This window comes from Symphodus melops, assembly GCF_947650265.1.
Source record: "Symphodus melops genome assembly, chromosome: 15".
Lineage (NCBI taxonomy): Eukaryota > Metazoa > Chordata > Actinopteri > Labriformes > Labridae > Symphodus > Symphodus melops.
Window position 1 is genome coordinate 8149313 of NC_136705.1, and position 21557 is coordinate 8170869.

At 40.5% G+C, this 21557-nt stretch overlaps 2 protein-coding genes across 5 annotated transcripts; one reads left to right on the forward strand and one right to left on the reverse strand.

Moving 5' to 3' along the window:
* The first annotated feature begins 89 nt into the window (after nt 1-89).
* rbm45 (RNA binding motif protein 45) lies at nt 90-6440 on the forward strand. 4 transcript variants are annotated; one of them, XM_079363014.1, is made up of 11 exons: nt 90-611; nt 1184-1306; nt 1564-1690; nt 1802-1927; nt 2653-2823; nt 2972-3101; nt 4303-4396; nt 4767-4924; nt 5181-5256; nt 5372-5511; nt 5908-6440. In XM_079363014.1, exons 1-10 carry the CDS (start codon nt 336-338, stop codon nt 5486-5488), a joined length of 1398 nt encoding a protein of 465 aa, XP_079219140.1. In that variant the 5' UTR covers nt 90-335; the 3' UTR covers nt 5489-5511; nt 5908-6440. The 4 variants fall into 4 exon arrangements, with proteins under 4 accessions (XP_079219140.1, XP_079219139.1, XP_079219138.1 ...); XM_079363013.1 differs by having other exon boundaries at nt 91-611; nt 2650-2823; XM_079363012.1 differs by having other exon boundaries at nt 92-611; nt 4764-4924.
* Nucleotides 6441-8355: 1915 nt separating this feature from the next.
* On the reverse strand, nt 8356-16247 carry zc3h15 (zinc finger CCCH-type containing 15). Its single transcript, XM_079363015.1, has 11 exons — nt 16018-16247; nt 13783-13884; nt 13458-13560; nt 13150-13302; nt 12565-12659; nt 11246-11428; nt 10990-11070; nt 10712-10777; nt 10376-10486; nt 8930-9065; nt 8356-8731 (listed from the first exon to the last, which is right to left on the reverse strand). The coding sequence occupies exons 1-11, from the start codon at nt 16090-16092 to the stop codon at nt 8520-8522; spliced, it is 1317 nt and encodes a 438-aa protein (XP_079219141.1). The 5' UTR covers nt 16093-16247; the 3' UTR covers nt 8356-8519.
* Between the last annotated feature and the right edge of the window lie 5310 nt (nt 16248-21557).

A 21557-nucleotide genomic window follows, 5' to 3' on the forward strand; every position in this document is an offset into this window, starting at 1 on the left:
ACCGTTATGAGAACAAGTGACGCTCGCGCACAGTAGAGGGCGCTTTGTTCAACTTTCTCGGTTTACATTGATAGCTTCAGGACTGTAGGAATAGAGGCAATTAATTTACTACTCTCTGAAAATATAACAGTAGACCTTACTCAACAAACAATACGGGGTGATCGCGCAATAAAAAGAAACACAGGATTTATTATTAAATTCAAATAAAGGGAATAGCCTTACAAAAGATACAGTGTCAAAGTAGATTAAACGCAGACAGGACAGGATAGGTGAAGTTCCAAGGAAGATTTGAAGGCAGCACCATCGGCAACCAGCACAGTTCAGCGGTAAGCAAGATGGAGGAATACCCCTCTAAACAATCCTCTGAAAATCTCGACGACCCCCCAAACAGCCGGCTTTTCGCGGTCACAAGTCGGTCCATAACCGAAGATGAGCTACGAGAAAGTTTCTCCGTGTTTGGGGACATCCAGGGGGTTTGGGTTGTCAAAGACAAGCAGACAAAGGAGTCCAAAGGAATCGCCTATGTGAAGTTCGCCAAGTCTTCGCAGGCCTGTTTGGCTATGGAGGAAATGCACGGCAAGGTTTTGATGGATGGGACTAAACCTATCAAGGTAAAGCTAGATTTTGGAGTTAGTGAAGTTAAAATATTTAAAGAAAAAACACACTGAAACGTGTCGGCGAAAACTCAAGAAACTAAATAAAGTTCTGGTCCGCAACGGTTAGCATGTTAGCATGCTGCAAAAGAGGGATTACGTTTGTCAGTAAATACGTGAATTTATAGACAATAAATGAATTCAGTTTGTGTTGCAATTGAAAAGCTATATTGTCTGACTCCACGAATGGTAGCAAAAGTTAGAAATGCAGACATCTCGTTAACTAATTTTTGAGTAAAATGTATGCTAGATTTGTCTTGGCTCTCTTTTCATTAAGATCAATTGGATTTCGGCCTACTTTTCCCATTGAGTAAACGAACATTTAGAAAGATACAAACAAATCAGTCTTTTCTAAATGAAGGCCATTGTCACCTTTTATTGGCTGTCATCACCTTCTATTAAGCCTTTTCTACTGAAGAACAAGTCCCTATGAAAGAGAAGGTGATTAGCTTGACACATAATAATAGAGTAATAGTCAAATAATAATAATATGTAACCATTTTCCTGTTTTGTTTTGGTTGGATTTGCAGGTTTTTATTGCCCAGTCACGTTCTTCAACAAGACACAGAGACGTTGAGGATGAGGAACTTACCAGGATCTTTGTCATGATTCCCAAAACCTTTTCAGAGGAGGACCTTAAAGACACGTTTAAAGTAAGTATACCCTCTCTAAACGTAGCCCCTTGTTTCTGTGTTATAGCATACTGTTTCTTTGTCCTCCTGCCTACATATATCACCTGTATTTATTTACACAGATTACAATGCAAGACAAACATGTCTGGGAACACAGGTTGAGTTTAGCAGGTTTATGTGCAATCACTGTATTTATGTGAATGGATACCAAATGACCAGCTTTCATTGAAGAATCACAATCCTTTCCTAACCCTGTTGCCTCTGTATTTGTCTTACAGGAGTACGGGGATATTGAGTACTGTGTGATCATCAAGAATAAGTCCACCGGTGAGAGTAAAGGACTGGGCTATGTGAGATACTACAAACCCTCCCAAGCTGCCATCGCTATTGAGAACTGTGACAAAAGTAAGGTGGTGACAGATTCTTTAATCCCTTCTTAACACTTGTGTGGTAACTGCTGTGGACATTTTCTGTCCCTCAGAACTGTTACGTTAATGATGGCGGTTGTTTTGTTAGCTTACAGGGCCATACTGGCTGAACCTCGCACTAAGACCAATGTCACAGAAGAATACAGCGGAGGAGCGTCCAGAGGTGAATACATGGGAGGGAATGACTCGATGAACCAGTATGCCTTCCCTATGGGTACGTTGTTGTTTCACATCATTCAGTATTTCTTTTTGTGTTGACTAATCAATTCCCTCAAAGACCTCGACTATATGGCTCAAAAATGAGTCTCTGTTTTTAATAGATCTGACATAATCTTAATACTCCAGGTTACACAGATTTATTGTTGGGTAGTTCAGACTAAGGTTTTGGCAGCAAGTGTACAATGTTTTATTTCTGTGTTATTATTTTACATAAATTATGCACCATGCACTAATGATGTTTGTTTGTTTGTTTATTTGCACCAAAAAAGACAGTTATACAAAAAAAGAAAACGTTAAACAAGAATAGTAAGTGTGGGAGAGGTTAAAAAAACCAATATGGGCTTAAAAAAGGACCTAACCCAAGAAATATAGAAAATAAATCAACAACAACCAAAAGAGAAAGCGAAACAAGTCATGAGTCAGTGCCCAGTTATCAGCCAGTGCTTTGAATCGTCCCTTTGCTTTGTCTTAACGAAAAGATAGAGGAGCATAAATATTGCTTCATCAAATTCACTCAGCGTTAGATCATGTGGTAACATATTTCTTGAAGCTGCATTTAAAAAAAAAAAAAAAAACTGATTTGTTTTTTTTTCTTTACTTCTACTTGATATTTCTTGTTCAAATCCAAAGCTCAAAGCTGCGTTCGTATGTGTTGTGAAGATTTCTTTGGTGTTTGCCTCCTTTTCTTTTAATGGACCCTGGTATTCTTTCCTAAAGCAGCTGAACCTGGGAACTATCAGGGGATGGACTACCGCTCCGGTGACTTCACACGCTGTCTGATGATATCAACACGGGCTGCACTTAGCCAGGAGCAGATTTTTGCTCTGTTTGACCTCATCCCTGGCATGGAATACTGCGAGCTTCAGAGAGACAATTATGGAATGAGTAAAGGTTGGTGATGAAAGAAAAAACAAAACAAAGTATGGGCTTCATTTTCTGTGTATTAAAAAATCAAAGCACGGGTAATACAACCCAACATTTATTTATTTTTTTACTTGGTGATATTTAACAGCTTTCTTTTCTTTCATGTACCTTTTAGGTCATGCTTTGATCCGTTATAGTAACCTGGGATCAGCTGTGTATGCAAAAGAAAAGCTCAATGGATTTGAGTATCCGCCTGGAAACAGACTGGCGGTAAACTTTGTTGATGACGGAGAAGACCGCAGCAGGTACACGCACATCTGTTTACTGTAGATTAGTAAAGCAGTGCAGCTCAATTCCAAGTGTTTTTGGAGCTGTAATCTAAATGATAAGACCCTGGTGTGTATATATATATATATATATATCGAGATTTATTACCAACTGCACAAGGACTAGCTTTTATTATTGAGTTTAAATTGTTGAGCACGCCATCTACTGTTTGAAATCAGCTATTGGAAGACAAGTGCTGACACCTCGCTCATGAAATGTAAAGAATATTGAATTATTGTGCTTTTTGCCTCATACTTTAATGCTGACCTTCCGGCCATCTGTTCACTATTGCTTGCTTTCTTCTAAAAGACGCAGCTGATGGACCACGGCTCAGACCTCGGTGGTGAAGTTACATTTAAAAACACTCTTTGTGTGTGTTTGCTAATAGAGCACAATTAATGAGCACATGGAGCCGAAATGCCTCTTTAAAGTCAACTTGTCCATTAATTGCAACAAAATGCCACGGATATTTACCATGAACCTTCTTTGTACGCCTTCAGAGGTTTAGTTTTAGTGGTTGTTAAATATTCATGGGATATAAAAAAAAAAAGTGTTGCCCCCCCAGTTGTTTAGCTAAGAGCACTGACTAAGAAGAAGGGAAAAGAGCGAGCTCTTTGTGGTGTAAGTAACATGAGCTCCTCGTATGAAGCATTAAACTTTGTTGGCACCACACGGTTAACGATGGAAAGACAAAAACAACAATAACCCGGAGCCATTACAGTTGAAAAACCACCCTGGGAGGAGTGCCAATCGCCTCGTGGTTATGTTGTGCGGCCCAGGTACAGAAGCTTTAGTCCTCGCCACAAGTGGCTGTTGGTTCGACTCTGACCCTGAGCCCTTTTTGCTGCATGTCATTCCCCACTCTCTCTCCTCCCAACGTCTCCTGTCTCTCTTCAGCTGTCCCATGAAATCCAGACAAAAAAGGCCCGAAAAAAACTCTTAACGCCTTGTTAAGAGGGGCTCAGCGTGTTGCTCTTGATATGTCTTTGTACAGATTAAGGTTTGGAAGGCAAATGTTAAAAAACCCATAAATGGTTTGAAAATCGATTTATTTCCAGTCTCGTAGTCATTAGGAATATACAGCCTCGCATGAAGCTAATTTGGTCGCACAGCAACAACATCATTGGGATATAATGGAGATCGATTTGACACCATCTGCCTTCTCTTTATGTTTTCTAGTCCTGTAGGTCGGATGGCAATGCAGTTGGTTGCAGCCCAGATGATGTCTGCAGTGTGGAACGGACCGTCCAACAGCCAAGTCATGAAACCTCACGTGAGTACAATCCGTTAACGTCTGAACTCACACAGTGGGACCGATGGTGAAATCCTCATGTAGAAAACAGCGACGGAGACATTAGAGTTCTTGGTTAAATCCTCGTCTTGTTTAATAATTCCTTGCATTAGAGACATGTAACCTGTCACACCCTGATTCCTCCTGTAAATAACCCCGATGGTTAATTACTGCTCAGGGTAATTAGTCTTCCAGGACTCCTCTGCCACCCTTGGCTTTTTACAGTTTGAATAATTGATGTTATTAAAGCTGCTAATCAAACAATAAACAACACGTCATTTTACCTTGTACTTTTTTTTCCCCTTCCAAGTTAAGTCACTGTTGCTTTTGTGCGTTTGTCTGTAAACAGCAGGGCTACTCTGCTGTCCCCAACATGTCGCGGGTTCAGACGGACGTCAACCTGCCCCCTCTGAAGAAGCTCGCTCCACCAGACAGCAAGTCCAGGGAGCGCTTGTTCGTCGTGTTCAGCCCGTCCCCGCTGCCGCTGGATGTGCTGGAGGATGTTTTCTGGTAAACGTTTCACATAATGGCCCATTCGATTTACTCAAGTATGAAACTGTAAATGTGTGTTTTGTATGTCTGTCAAAAATGCAATCAAATGGCGGGGGGCGCCTAAGCGGGCATCCCGGGAAGAGCGTTCATCTTAATACAGAATCAAACTGTAAAGTTAATGTTCGCGTCGTGCTCCAGGTAGGCAGCATTAACTTTAGTTCCTGCTTTGAAACTCGTATTTTTCTTCCGTCTCTCTGTGCCTGTCTCACTGTAGTCGCTTTGGTTCCCTGATTGAAGTCCATTTGGTGCCTGGGAGGAAAGTTGGATACATGAAGTATGCAGACAAACAGGTGAGACTCTGAAGTAACGCCGAATAAGACTTAAACTAGAGCAGGGGATGAGAACACACTTTGACCCTTTGACCCTTAACAAATGTCCCTGTGTATGATCATGCATGTCTCTCAGTGTGCAGACGAGGCCATGGCAGTGCTCCACGGTCGGGTTGTCAACGGAGTGAAGATGAAGGTTATGCTGGCTGATCCTCCCAGAGAAGAGTCCCACAAACGGCCTCGGACCACCTAGGGACCTGCGAGGCAGAAAGAGCGGTAAGTACCACGTTTTCTGCTGCAGTAGTATTTTATTTCATTATTTTTTATAATGATAGCCCAGGAATATATGCAGGATAGTGTACAGGTACTCTGTGTCAGGCTTACTTAAAACAGTTTATCCATTGGATTCCCCCTTCACAGTTCAGGCTGCATGTTCTCCACGGATTGGTGGAATATCCACTTCTATTTTAAAGTAGTTCGTACTCTAATAACGAAGAGATTTTTCCTTACAAATCCAATCAAACCAAAAATGTTTACCTCCGTAGTATAAATTCTTTGGACGAGTTGGCCTGCTGTCTTCCTCACTTGTTTGGTTGGAAAGCACCACTGACTCTGACATGTTAACAAGTGTCAATGCTCCTTTGAATAACACTGTAGCTTCTTGTTCCCTAGGCGACTGTTGTCATGACACAATGACACCTGACCTGACATACCGACCGACCGACATCAAGACCATCTCCAGACCTCTGACACGACCTTTGACACCTGTCTGACAGAACCCTTCTGGTCAGTGACCCTGCTGTCACTCGCTGATTTACAGTATCGAGTGCACAGCAGCATCTTATACTAACATGGAGTCTTAAGTTTGTGAGCAGCAATGACAATGTCATGTGTAGTTTGTGCTCAATGTTCTGCTTTTCTGCTTATTATACGTACATCATTTCTTGCTGATGCTGCTGCTGGAGACTTTTGAAGAAACCTATAAGTTAGACGATTTTAAAATGTTTTGATTGAAGTTATGTTTTATTCTCAAAGACTCAGTAGGGAGCAACGAAGGATTTGTAAAGTTGGATCTGGTCGTCCTTGTTTTTCTTCATGGTCTGTCCTGTTATCACATGTTGATTAAAGATTGAATGTGTTCATCGCACTATGAACTTTTTTTTCCCCTCATATCTCAGTAACAATAAAGCTCAGCTGCCTGTTCAGCCTGTCTCGTCTTTTCTTCCACTGTACTTGCCCCATGGATGACGGGTGTCAATAATGATGTTTGGATAACATTTCCCATGAATGAAATGGTTAATAGAAACATTTCTAAAAGCTGTGGTGTTACAGGTACAAAGGAGCACTGTCTCAAGGATTCACCACAATTCTTTTACATTTCTATAATTAATGTGCTGCAACTTCTGCATTTTAATCAAGCATGGATCCAGTTAGCATCCAGTGACATATCAATCGTCAGTATCTATTTTAAAATATTCTGTACCAGTTGAAATGGACCACTATGGACCTTTAAATATTTCTAAGTTTAACTGCTCTAATTTAGAATGACAAGCTGCTCAAGCCTCTCAAGTATTTACTGGTTTATGTGATGCACATTGTGTGAGATTAAAAGATTTATAGAACAAACCAATGTTTCAAATTCTTATAAAAAATGGTAAATGTATTTATAAATGTAGAATTGTTTAAATAATAAAAAATGGACTAAACCTATGTTGTCCATATGTATATTTGTGTTGAGGTGAGCTGAAACATTTCCAACAGTTATTAAAGCCAGAGAAACCTGTAAACTTGTATTTGTAACAGGACGTGTCTTGTCAGTAGCAAGAATCACTCCCATGATTTCCTGCCAGCATCAACGTCACTGCATTGAGAGCTGCCCAGCGGTGTGATCTACACACTGTGGCCTTTCAATCATCGTCAACGGACACATGAAATATCTTCAGTTGAACTTATGGATAACTACCATGAACGTATATAGATTTTTGTAAATATTTAGTTTGAATGTTTTGAAATGAAACCTCACCACTCAGGGCTAACAGGAAGTTATACAGAAACCCAAAAGACTTGGGTTAAGGAAACCGCAAAAGATTGTAAATCCATTCCCGAGGTTTACGAGTCCTTACACTGGAATTTGCAATTTAAGTAAAAATGCTTACCAAACACTAAATCATCTTGAAGTTATTTCTTGCACTGTTTTTTAATCATCTTAGAAATAGTATATTTTTATTATCTCTTAACTGCTGTTTCATGTTCAGGCGGTCAGGAACTGGTGAGTTCAGCTTTCTGGAGGACAAAAAAGAACAAATGAAATCCGTGTCTAACAAAGAGGTACAGACCAATGACATCTGTATGAAGAAAACGGTTTTTTATAATCTCATGTTTGACTTCACATCAGCCAAGACACACAAACTGGAAGTACAATAATCTTTTATTTCTTCAGGAGGCATCTCATGAGAACTTTATTTACATTACTGGGCTGGCAATGGGGCCATTTAGTTTCCCTGCTAGGGCGTAATTATAGCATAAATCTGGATACAGGGCCAACAGTAAGATAGTGTGAACGGGGCTTTCACTTGAGCTAAATTAAATGGATTGATTGTGGTAAAACAATCCTGTCCAGAATGATAACCGTATAACCTGAAGATTTTTTTTAATATTTTGGTACGAGCGCAGGCGAGGCTCTGAACAGATTCAGTTTCCTACAACAGAATCATTCCTGTTCATTTGACACATTGTGGAACTTAAGCTTACAACAGCTCCTTCAAACATCCACCAATAATGCTGATCAAGTCTTCTCACGGTCCCATCCACCTTGTTTAGTGCTTTAAAAATTATCTTTAAGCCCAAACAATGTTGCACTCTAAAAATCACCATGTTCAATAAGTATAGAAGCTCAATTTATCATATGCAATTTTAGTTTCCACATTCTCCATTATTTCAAGCAACAAAAAGTGCACAACAGCAGCCAAATTCTCTTTTAAGGAAAAACTGATAAGCAACATTCGTGTTAAGTTGGCCCCGGTGAACTTTGATTGGCCCTTTCGTAGAAATTTGAACACTCAATGGATAAAACAGCAGAGGGCGTGTGAAAGATGATACAGAAAACAGAATGGGCAGTGATGTGATGATATTGTCAGGCTTTATTACTGGAGTCTCTGAAATTAAAATCATTCAAACACCTGGTCTCTTGGTTGTTAAACTCCATGCATCCATCAGTCCCTCCCGTGTCACTTAGTCCATCATACGTCCGCCGTTCCTCACTCTGCGCGCTCGCTCACTCGCTCTCAGTCCTCCAGCGCCAGTGTGTTGAGCTCCTCGTCCAGCTCCTCCAGATCTTCTCCTGTGAACAGGTTCTCATCCACCGGTACCTCCGCCTCATCTTCCTCCTCCTCCTCCTCCTCCTCGGCGTCCTCTCCTCCTCCGTCCTCCCCGCCTCCTTCTGCTCCAGACAGCCCGTTGGCCTCAGCGCCGCCGCAGGCTCCATTCAGCTGCTCCTCTGAAGGTGAGAAGAGGCAGGAAGAAGACGTGAAAAACTGAATGAATCTAGCTTTGTTTACATGTGCTCATTTGTGTCTCTTTAGGGTTTCAATCTAGACAAAAAGTATGGGATGGTTACAGATTTTCTTTCTTCCCCACAGTCAACCATCAATTCACCACCGTCATGACAATTAGATATTCCAACGAGCTTTCTTACCTTTATCTGATTCCTTTGGTTTAGTCTTGCTCCTAGATTTGAAACGGTCTGTGGTTGCTACGGTAATGCCTGTGTTGTCGACCTCTTGTGGAACAAAACGGGATAAGTCTATGTCCTGGACGTCGGCGTTATTGATCTGAAATGACAAATTGTAAATGAGATTTCAAGTGACACCCCCACAGAGCAGTTTGACTCGATGAAGAAACTGACAGGCACAAGAAATATCTTCCGAGCTGGATCGACCCGGCAGCAGACAACTTAACAGGTGCAGTTAACGTCCAAACACTTTGGAATAGTGAAAAACAAACTCCTTCTGCACCAAAGAACGCTGCATCACTTCTTCAAAAAGTGAAATATTATTCTTTATTCACCAGGCTTCATAGTTTACTAAAAAATATGTTGTTTTTTTATTCTTTGTTAAACCTTCAGAGGTTATGTAATGTCCAGGGTGTTGATGTCTGTTCAGGCTCTATTTGTGATCGTTTGGTTACTGTCTTATTAGACATCCGTGCAGTAATATAACAGTTTGTCTCAGTGATTATAATTTCCACTGTGAAGCAGCCAGGAGCACAAATGGAAGACATTTATTGTCACTTATTTCAGGCCCTGCAGCCTTACATCGCTGACCCCTCAGCACAAATGAAGTAAGTCACTTAAACTGACTATAATAATATTGAAATAATATTAAACTGCAGATAATGTATTAGCAAACTGTATCAGACAACACGTGGGCAGTAACTGTACTGAGACATTGCATGGAACAAAAAACAATATGTCGTATTACAAAGCTAAATGAAATAATTATTGCATTTTTTGTGTCCCCTCCTCCCATCGAAGACAGGAGGAGGGGACACATGGACATCGCCCTTTGTCTCTCCCCACAGAGAGACAAAGGGCGCACTCGCACTACGCTAAGCTAAGCTTTAGCTTCAGGAATACGTTTCTCAGTTAGATGTATGAAATCCGCCCCCATCCTCTTATGGTAGCACCCATCTTTTCTTTTATAGAGGCCTATGGCTGTGGCTCAGTGGTTAGATGTCTCTTAACTGAAAGATGAGGACTTTGATCCCCATTTCCTGCAGCCACATGTAGGATGTGTCCTTCGGCAAGACACTTCGTTAACTCGTTAGGTAATACGGAGAGACACTTAACATAGCAGTCTCTGTCATCAGCGTGTGACCTGGGGTGTGAAGGTGCTTTGAGTCGTCAGAAGACTAGAAAGGGTATCCTATGATACAAGTCCAACTGAAGCAGACAACCATGCGGTTGTTTCATTTTGAGATGAAGCCCTGCATCCTCTCTTTTCTGCGAGCTCGAGCAGAAAGCATCGTTAACCAAAAAAGTTCTTCTTTGTCCAGCCAGCCCAACGAGAGATGAACGTCAGGGTCTGTTCTGCTCAGAAGGCAGTCTCGACTTTTTATCTTTTACACATATTTATATAGTCACCTCTTCCTCGTTAGCTTCTTCATCACTGCTGACGTATTGCGTGTCGGTGGCTTCAGCATCGTCTTCGTCGACCAACTCCGGACGGAACTCGAACACCTCGCGGCCGCTCACCTGCAGATACACGTGACTTTAAATTAGATTCCGTCTTATTGTTGAGGTGCACACACGTGCAGTAGCGTGAACACTGAAATGTAAATAAGAAATAAGACAAAGATGCATATACAAACATCTGTCCAGCTGTCTTTCAGGACTGTGGGGCAGCAACATTCCCCACAAACAACACACGCTATCTACAAACCTGTGTCTCCTTACACACCCGGGTAAGACCAGACTTACCACTAACGATCTTCCAGCCTTAAAGTCCGCCTTCTTCTTCTCCATCTCATCTCGCGCTTTATCTATCTGTTGACAAAAACAAAAACAATTAAAATGAGTCAAGAGTACCCGAAAAAAACCCTTTAAACTCTGATTTCGTCATGTAGTACAAACACTGGGTGACAATGTCCTAAATCCATGTATTTCCACAGGAGCTTCAAAGAGGTGTACACAATGTTTTTGATGTTTATCTGATCAATGTTGTTTATATATTTAAAAAAAAAAAGAAACATCCCAACCTTATCCTGCCTTTTCCTCTTCTTCCATGCCAGGAAAGTCTCCAGGGTGATCCGGGTCACATCAGGTCCGAGAGCTGCACGCTGCAGGGATACAGACAGGCATCAGCGTGAGGACAGAACAGAGTCGGATCGCTATTCAAGTCATCACACACCAACGTGTAACTGTTTGAGGCTGTATTGAGGCTCGCTTAGTGTCTGGATGGATTATCTGACGACGACACGAGTGAAGCTTCGACGTGGATCCACTCATCTTTACCTCGTTTTCAATCAGCTCCTCCAGCGAAATTTCCTCCTCTTTTTCTTCCTTCTTCTTGTCTTTTTTCAGCACAAAGCCAGGTGGCAGGGCGTGTCGGTACATACAGACATCGGCGCCTCCTGGACACACCCAAAACCAGCCGTACTTATTATTCTCTATGGCTTCCAGGAAGTGCTTGCACACCTGCAGACAAGAAGACAGAGTAGATCATGAAACAGAACAGACGGGGTGGAGAGTATCAAGTACTACCGATACATTTGACTGCTCCATTTTTGCATCTTACAATTACTGACATATCAGTCCATAGATATGATGAACAACTACCATGAGACCTGTGCTCACTCAGCTGACTCATCCATGTGTGAATGCTTACAGTAATAGCAGGAATATGCCAGAGATGTAAAGTATGTATGTAAAGATTCATCAAGCCTAATCCCTCCATCATGTCCTCAATCATCAGCTTCATGTGCTTTTTTTCCAAACCCAATTTGATGTCACTATTATAGACTGACAAAGTCTTTGTGACATCACCATCATATTGGAATCCCTGACAGTCAAACTCTCGCTCAAACTTAAAACAGAGTTGAAGTTGAAGGCAGGGTTAGGAATTTTCTCCAGATACACTTCTTAAGATTTTGGTTAAAATTGTCTTTATATTCTGACAGTAATTAATAATTCATGAGCTCTGAAAAAAAAAAACAAAAAAAAAAACTGTAATCTTTCGCAGCTGTAAACGCCTAAAAACATCGACCAATGTCAGCACGTTTTATGAACCAATCACACCTCCTTGTTTCTCCGCTCGTTCGCTACCCCATGCATGCACAAGCCCATGCTTAAACATGAGCTGAACTCTGCTTCTGGACCAATGGCGCTAGTGCATGTTAAGTGAGGGGCGGGGCTTTAAAGGGAGCACAGAGGGGAGGGGGTGGGTGAAGATGGAGCTCGGAGGGAATGCTACTTTCAAAATCAGGCTAGATTTTTAAAATTGAGAATTAAAACAGGTCAGTTGGATTTTATTATCCTGTCGCCCTTCTGTTCCTGAAGCAAGTCGGAAAGTCAGAGATGCTTTACCAAACTGGACACACAAAACATTTTTTCTTTGTCTTGAGGGTCACCCTGACTGTCAGCGGTGTAAACAAAATGAATGCCATATTTCACTTTGTCGTCTGCATCGCCAACAAGCCACGGATGGTCGAGCGAGACGAGGCATTCCTCACTCCCCCGAGCTGTTCAGTCTCTCCTCGCCGTTCTTTACACACCTGTGAAAACAACCGGCCATTTGATTGACTGTTTTATGTGACTTATCGCAACAGACTTACAATTTGTGTTTTGGCTTTCTTCTTCTCATTCTCTCCTCCGTGTTTCTTGTTGACCACCTCCTCCAGCTTCTTCTCGTCCCAGTTATCCATGGTGTCTGCGAGGGAACACAGCAGGATTGATTTGGGCGAGAAATCGAGCGATTTGTTTCAGGGAGGTGTAAATTAAGTTTTACTTGGAGGAGAGGAAAAAAAAGAAAAGACGTGAACATCAAATGCGCTTATTACTTGTGCTGAGACATTATTTCAGACAACACATTTGTTGAACGTTAACAGAAAATAACAGAGAAACTGTAATTTGGAAACATTGCTCAGCACTACACATTCCCCTGTACAATAATTTACAACAAATTATACATTTAAGTGTCTTTGTGTGTGTCTCTATGTGTGTGTCTCTGTGTGTGTGTAGATAATCTGCTATGTCTGTTACAAACATATTTTATGTTTTGTATTACTATGTGATGTTTTAATTGTGACCGAGGGACTGCAGATGTAAGCTAGCTCTGGTGCAATACATCAAATGGCAACATTTATGTTTAATATTGTACGTGGTCCCTCTACAAAGAAAGTTAAAGTTAATAAACCGACCTTTCACCAGATCTTCATCTCGTTCGTCCACATAAACGCTTCTCTTCTCACATTTCCTCTCCATGGACAGGTCATGGCTGAACTTGCACTTGTCACCTTTAGTACACTGGCCTTGCTTAAAGAATGCACACAGCACCGACTTCGGGTCGACGCCTTCAGAGGAGGAAAAAAAAGAAGAAGATACAATCAGTGTACTGCTCACATTTCATGAACTCACACACACAGAATGAGTGGAAATCTGTTTCATGTGTTTTAACACTTGGAATGGATTAACCTTCATACGTTTACACAGACTGTGTGTGGGTTACCTTTGCTGACTTTCTGGGCAGCTACAACAGGTTTAAACAGCTCATTGAGTTCATCCAACTCCTTCTTCTTGTCAATCTTCTTCCCGGTCTTGTCTGTATCAGCCTACACAAACGCATAGCAAACATATTTTAATGTGATGATGAGAAACGACTGACTGGCTGTGGAAAAAGTGCACAATCAGTCTTTTTCTTCTGTCTCTTAGAAATGTGAAATTGATGACATTTAAAATGGTTTGAAAGAAAGAAAAAGGTGGGAAACAGCTAAACAGAAAGACAGGAATGTTTGAGTTGATGGAGAAAATAACAAAAAGAGTGGTCTCCTCACCAGTTTGGCGCTTTGTGCTCCATGTTTGACTTGATGAGTGACGTTCTTGATGAACTTCTGCTGCTTGGCCCCTTTTTTGTTTTTCAAGCCAAATGTCTTGTCCTATAAAGAAAAGAAAACATTATAATTAATAATAATATAACATCTAATAAGCAAAAAGTTCAAACCGAACAAGACAAAATCTTGAACAAAGCCGCAGAATTGGTTTTTGAAGTGTAAATCTTTGGCGGTTGATCAAGTGCTTTGGCACTACTACACAATACGGACTCGTACTCTGTTCCAAAATGATTGTTCACATTTTACCAGCCCTATGGCTTCCCTCAAATGTTCTGTTCAACACATTTGTTTCACTCTTCTGAGGATGCCAACTTGTCTGCCCCGGCTGCAGCACTCATAGGGAAAGGCTTCCTGTCAGTAATTCAGTCAAAATAAAGAATGAATCTACCTTTATGTGTCTGCATAAAATGTGATAAGATTCAGACAAATCTTTATATTCAGACAGTCCCCTGTGCTTTAAATGAAACATATGTGCTGTGGTCAAAATATAACATGAATCAAGCACCCTGTAGAAACCAGCTCCCTCAGAACGCCCCGTTTTGGTGTGTGTGTCTCTTTAAATGCAATGAGCACAAGTTTTCCCAGTCGACATCACTCCTCGGTAGAGAGAATACAAATGGCGGACCTGCACAAAAGTTTAGCTCTCAGCTTGGGGAGGAGTCCATGGGTGGAGATGCCAGGGGAGGGGAGGGGATTTTCTTACCAGAATCCAACTTGTGATGTCACAAACTGAGAAAATTTGAAAAGGAGCAATTTTCTCTGTGTTGCAAGACTTAAGCAGACCACAAACAAAAGGACTGGATGGATTTATTATTATTATTTTTTTTTCAGATTTTGTGGGTTGATAGACACTGAGGTTACGCAAATAAATTTTCAAAAACATTGTAAAAGTAGATTATTTATAATAGCTCCCCTTTAAAGGAGTTGGCTGTCGATAAGAATATTATTATTAGAATATTATATTAGAATAAGATAAGAATATTTAGTCTATTAATCCTTTACTGATCTGTGCTGCTCAGCCACAGAACCATTGTTTCAAAGGAAGGAACGATTTAAATATAGTTTCATTGTTAAAAAAAAAGAGCTCAGTAGTTGAACCAGTTTGGGCTTTTAACTATTTAGCAATGATTAATGAACTACTAACTAATGAGTTTTCAGGGACTAAATTCAGCAACCACAGATTAAAGCCCTATTCTAATGTGTGCTAAATTTTCAATGGTTTCTTAACAACACTGATGGAATAAGCTTATGAGGCTTTTAAATAGCCATACAATACTAAGTAGCTGATTAAATAATTGACAGTTCTGCTATTTTTATGTGATTTGCAGGCTTCTTCTTGTCAAAGCCATCATACCACACATGGCATACTCCGTGCTGTGACAACGTGAACTTTATCAGTGTCTCACCCTGTTATGTAAATATAGCAGTGATAAGATATCAGCTGAAATAGGATCTTTACTTTTGGCAAATCCCTAATGTGACCTTATTTGACAAAATAACAGCCGGCACATGAACACGTTGCTGATCAGTCTGAGCCTTGGTACGAACAACCGAAGGCATGACGTAAACCTTTACGCAGATGAAGTCTATGCTTTACGGCTATCTGATGTTAAAGCCCAACATCGACATTTTAAGTGCCCTCAAAGCTGGTCCCAGAACAGGGTCGATATTACGTATTTTACAGATGTTTAGCCGAACCAGCTACAAAACAGGTCCCTTATGGGCCCATGGTAGACCAAACCCGGGCCTATGGGCCCATATAGATGTCTCTTTATGTATACAACAAAGCAAGCCAATCGTTTCTTATTATGCCAGTCACAGAGTTAAAGTCGCATAATTTAACTACCGACTTTAGGGACAGTGGAGTTTAAGACCAGCGTTAAGACTTTACTGAGGCAGCACGGCCCAACTAGCATCATGAGCGCGTCAGACATGAATCAAAATGCAACGAGCCGCATGACAGGTTGCTAACTAAAGCTGTTCACCGTAATGATCATTTTAGAGAGCTTCTGACTTCATCCAAACTGCTAATGAACAATTAGGTAACGATGACAACAGACAAGCGATTACATCTGAACACTTGTGTTAGCCACAGTTAGCACTGACAACCAGCCAGTGCGGTGCGTTAGCTGGTCTGCCATCGATGGACGCCGACATGCTAACTCGTGAAATGATTACCTCAATAATCTTTTCCTTTTTCTTCTCTTGGGTTTTTTTATTTGCCGCAGGTGGGGCGGGTTTCTTCGGAGGCATGTTGGCTCAGATACAGCTATGTATATTATACGTATAGCTGATGAAAAGTTCTTCTAATTTGGTGATTCAAACGGAAAGTCAGCTCCACATTACCCTGTTGTTGCTAATAGCACCGCGCAACGGCGCCGAGGCCACGAGAGTTTGTGGCGTAACATGATGTCATCAAGTATCCCGAAAGGAACTATGGGTACTGTAGTTGTATCATTGAAAATGCTAAAAATAATAATAATAATAATAATAAAAATTTAAAAAAAAAAAGTAAGGTTAAATTTATTTATTTTTTATAGGTTTTATACATTGGGTCGATCCTTTTTTGATTCTTGCCTTCAGGTTGATATTTATTCGAATAACTGATTTTTATGGTTTTCTATGGAGAAACATGTCCACTTTGATTTTTATTGATCAGCGACCACCAAGATATTAAACAATGTTGTTAAACTTCTAGGCCAGTTTAGTTTTAAGCATTTAATTTTTTTAAACAATGGTAGTATGAAAGCTGAGAATGCTAAGGATGTATCTCTCATTCTTTCCTACTAAACAAGACTGTCTAATATGGAGTATAGCTGTCGCAAAAAAAAAAAAAAAAACGGTCATTCAAGATATAGATACCATGACAAGTAACATGCAGGCCAATAGTGTTGCAGGGCATAAGATATCATTCAAACGGTGTAACTGAAATATTCTGAACTTCAAAATTGTCTCCTTCTTTCTTTTATGAGATTATGAGGGAGATTGTTTGAGAATTACTGATCTACTAGAATAGCATACAAAAATTAAAGAATGTGCCGTCGTTTTTCTTCTCAATCAATATAACATTTTGGCAACTCCATGCGCAGTAGAATGAAGGGGTTTCACTGGGAGCACTGTTAATTGTTTATATGTTGCAGTTTAAGTATTTAACCGCTAGGTGACAGTATTGCATTATCTGCAAGTTGAGGTGAGTGCTAACTGATGACTGGGAAAGGAGATGGCTAGTTAAGTGAAGTACCATAAAAAATGAGTACATGCAGAGAAAGAGCACACAACTGAAAACACACACGAGCGCAAGAATAGGAAATCCTATGCACTGCGTGACTTTGAGTTAATGCATATAAACTCTGGATCAAATGAACAGTTGAAATGAGACTAAACAAATGTTTCATTTTAGTTTGAAACTGTAATGAGTATATGATGATCACAGACTCACCTTCTTACTTTACAATTCAAAGTGAATAGACGAATGTCTACAGAGGTAGGTGATAAAACATGTGTCAAGTTTATTTAATAAAACGGTCATTTAATACAACAAGAAACAGTTTGTGGTCAAGGCAGTGAGTCAAAAATCAAGGTTTAACTCAAGAAAAGTAAAATGCCAAAGTAAGCCATGAATGGGAAATTGATGAAGTTTACACAAATACACAGTTAACAAAAATCAGTGTGGTGCAGAATATTATGTTTTCAGTTGATTAACAACGTGCTGAGTAATTATAGTGGAAAATGTGTTTCTTCCAGAGATGGATTACAAATAATTGTCCTGAGTATTAAACGGCTGCTACTCTGTTACTAAGCCACCATCTGGGTTGAAATACACTGTTTTATTAGCTTTTTCTTCTCATTCCTTTTTATTGCAGTTTGATTACATGTACTGCAGGTCAATGAAGACCCCCTTATAAGACTTTTAACTGGCACGGGCACAGTATTTAATTATTTGCAAACCACTGTTTATTTGTTCTCTATGAGCTATGTCGCCTTTTGGGGGGTGGGGGTCAAGACAGAGCAGAAAAAGAATAATATCTATAGTAAATATAAGTCTACATTGTGTGTTTTTTAACCAATGGTATGAAGAGAACCCAGTTTTTGTAACCACAAGCGTGAGGCTGTGTCATGGCTGCAGGGTGGAAGAGCCGACCAGCAGTGGATTTAATGCCTCAGCTGCTGATTCAACTTGATTTAATTAGATTTCACTTAAGTTACTAATGTGATTTCATTTGGCACATTTGACATGCGAGGCCTTCGTCCACATCCTGTCTCAGTTCATCGACCAGTTCACTACTCAGCCAGTTTGTGTGTGTGTGTGTGTGTGTGTGTGTGTGTGTGTGTGTGTGTGTGCATGGCAAACTGCGGCACATGCAGTCATGAGCTGAAATGGGTCACACATGCCTGCTCTTTTTTGACTCTCATTTGTTCTTTTGTGTTTTAATGGGCCTTGGTTTTTCTGAGAATAAAGGACAACACTCACTCAGTTTTGGTGCCCACATAATGACAGTACTAGTGGTTTGCTTTAATGAGTCCCAGAGTGAGACAATGGAATTACTCTCGTAACACCATGCTCGGCTGCAAAAACATGTCACACGTTGAGCCGTATGTTCGCATCCTCTCTGTGTGTCTGTTCTAATATGACTTTATTTCAACTCGTGTGGAGATCTTTATTGGTAACATGTTTTTCTTGCATGGCACTCTTCCACCACAAAGCTGAAGAATGCCTGTATAATAACGTATGTCGACAAAACATAACTGAAGGCTAGATTTAAAGACAACAGAGGCTGGTAATATTGCCTGGAGCAAACTTTCTCTCCATCTCATATTCCCTCCCCCTCTCTCTGTGAGGATCTGTGTGTTTGAGAGCAGTACCATAAATCACTACATATGCTACAGGACCGTATTTTTCTTTACCTTCCCCATAACAGCCTTCTTCATATTCATGCAAGCATTGATCTTTTCTGCAGAGGGCCATGAGTGTCACGTACACACAAACACATGCGCACACACATGAATGCACTTAAGTCCGCCTGCATACAAAAAGAAAACATCTCCTGCCTAATTTACAAAAGCACAAGTCGATCCTCTTCCCGTGGCACCTGAGAACACTTGACACCACACAACCTATTGCAGGGCAATTTTTCTGAGGCGGTAATGGAAGACATCCTGGGTTTCAATCGAGCTCGGCCTCCTCCTGCTTCCAAGGACAAACTGCAGCACCTTGTCTGCACCGCTGACTGCTGAGTGGGTCATCGGCTGTCAGCTGCTCCCCGTCAAGCAGCTGCAGGACACCAGGGGCAAAGAAAAGGGCAGAAGAGATTGCCTCCAGCCAGGCCCACCCAGGTGACTACCTGCTCCAGAGAGGGGGGAAAAAATCTTTTACAGTGGATGAAAAAAGAGTGACAAACTGAACAAGGACACAGACCTCCCATCATCTTACCTGCTTTTACCTGCACAGTTAGTGATTGAACACATTTGCCGTAATGCCTACAATCACAATCAGCATTGGCTATCGTCTCACAGCAATTTACAATTCTGTGAACCTTCATACTCTGACATCTGCATTCAACTTCTGTTAAACATCTGGTGCTTCGTGTCATCTCTTACTGTATGTCAAAGTCAATTCTCGGCTCCCCAGAAGCTAGCCAGGTCCTACACATTTAGCAGTTCACTGTAATTTGTGTTTGCTTGGGTATTGTTAACAATTATCTTCAAACAGTACCTTTATCTACACTGGAAGATTTGAAAAACTGCATCGTATGAAGGTGGTTTCCAGGAGGCAGGACATGATGTAAAAAGGACAATGCAGAGATGGCGGTGAAGGACAGCCCCAGCATCAAAAAAACAATAAGGGTGATTGCATAAGAACACATAATCTGGCTCTTACAGACCGTCAGTAAGAAGTGCAAATTGCCACCATGACATGGCAATTGGCCGTCCTCATCTTGGATCTTCGGAGGAGGATTGGGCCAATTTTGGAATTTATAATGCACATTGCATGTGTAGAAATGCTAACATAGCATAACTTTCCAATTACAGGCTGCAATGCACAAAGCATAACCTGTTTTATTCTCTTTTTTCCTCGAATAAGAACTTAAACAATGAACATCATTTTATAAGTCTTAAAACTAGGAGGCCATAAACTCATCTTCAAAATGTTTACTGAGGTAATAAATCAAAGTTGAAATAATTACATTTTTACACCCAGACTATTTTTCAGTCTTACTGTATGTAGTTGCCCCTGCTGGCCACTAGTTGGAATGCCAGCTTCACTTATGCATTTGCTTCACTATTAAAACAAAGAAGCTTATTCAATTGTATACAGTCTATGCCTTGTGATGAACTGTAAAAAAAAATTTTTTGTGTACTACTAGACTTGTCTACATGATTTCCAGCATTTCCCACAAGCCCAAGATAACAGTTCTGAAGTTGTTGCGGTTAGCTTTGTACCTTATGTTCAGGTAATGAGCGATAGAAGCAGTCATGATTGTGACACCAAGTGAGCATGTTTTTTTCATCTGAGAAAAAGAAGTATCGTATCCTTCTTCTGATATCACAGTTCGTCTGCTGGTTGTATTGTACTCCGCTCCCTGGAGGGTTCTGTAGGTGAAGAGATTGTTGTGTATTCCTCCTCTGTCGGTGGATTCCTTTTTCCTTGTGTGACAGTTGAAAGATGGTAAAAATGAACACTTTGCTCAATAATCCTAAGAGACTGACACCAAAACAGTGTTTAACCTACTATTGCTGTTTAATAGAAATGTGCAATTGAATTTGCTGTCCTTTTTACTTTTTCTATACATTTTCATCTGCACATAAAACCTAGGTTATCCACAGATATAGTCTTGCTATTTTTAAACAACATTAAACTGTTCTCAGGAGGACTTTTCTTTAACTAGCTGTCCCATTATTCACTTTCAGCAAAACAAAATGTCGAGACTCCTTGGGGCTGTTTGTAAAAGTTATTACTGTCAGTCATAAGAGCTACCACCAATTCTTTTTTGTTGGGTGCACCAGTGGCACTGACAACTATTTTTTATTTCATTTGTTATTGCTGTATATTCATCCATTGACTCCCCGCAGGTTTTATTTTTATCATATTATTTTTTTATGATTTATGTTGGTTCTTTCATTTTAATTGCTCTTCTTCTATGTTTTTATGGTGTTTTTCGATTTGAATGTTGTGTTTTACTCCATCTGCAAGCTTTATTCATCTCACGGGACATTAGAGGTTGAATTGAACCACACTGTGGAATGGATGGTGTTTTTTTATTGGCAGGAAACTGGAAGCAATTGGAACATTAATAAGGTAATGAAATACCAGGTGTTAGTCCATTTTGTTGCTGTTTTGTTGGAACAAATCGAGTTCAATCATTGGATGAAATCCACATTGGCAAGTCCTTGAGGTCATTAGTTAAAATGAACAAACATTGTCAGTACCATTTTTTGATTTTAAGATAGTAAGAAAAGCACCAAAGCTGCTACTAAATGGATCTTGAGTTGACATCAATTTCTGAGCGTGGACTTTGATTATTTAAGTGAACATCCCAAGTGTGGGACACAGAGTCAACTACATCTGAGCTCCTTTTGGCTGTGTTGATGAGCCACTTGAAACGTAACGGAGTGGAAACTCATTGAACAAGTGACAGAAGACAACATGTATGATCTCTGTCATCTGGTATCCAAGTAACAGGTGACAGACATGTTGTGGTTAACTTTGGTTTAAGCTT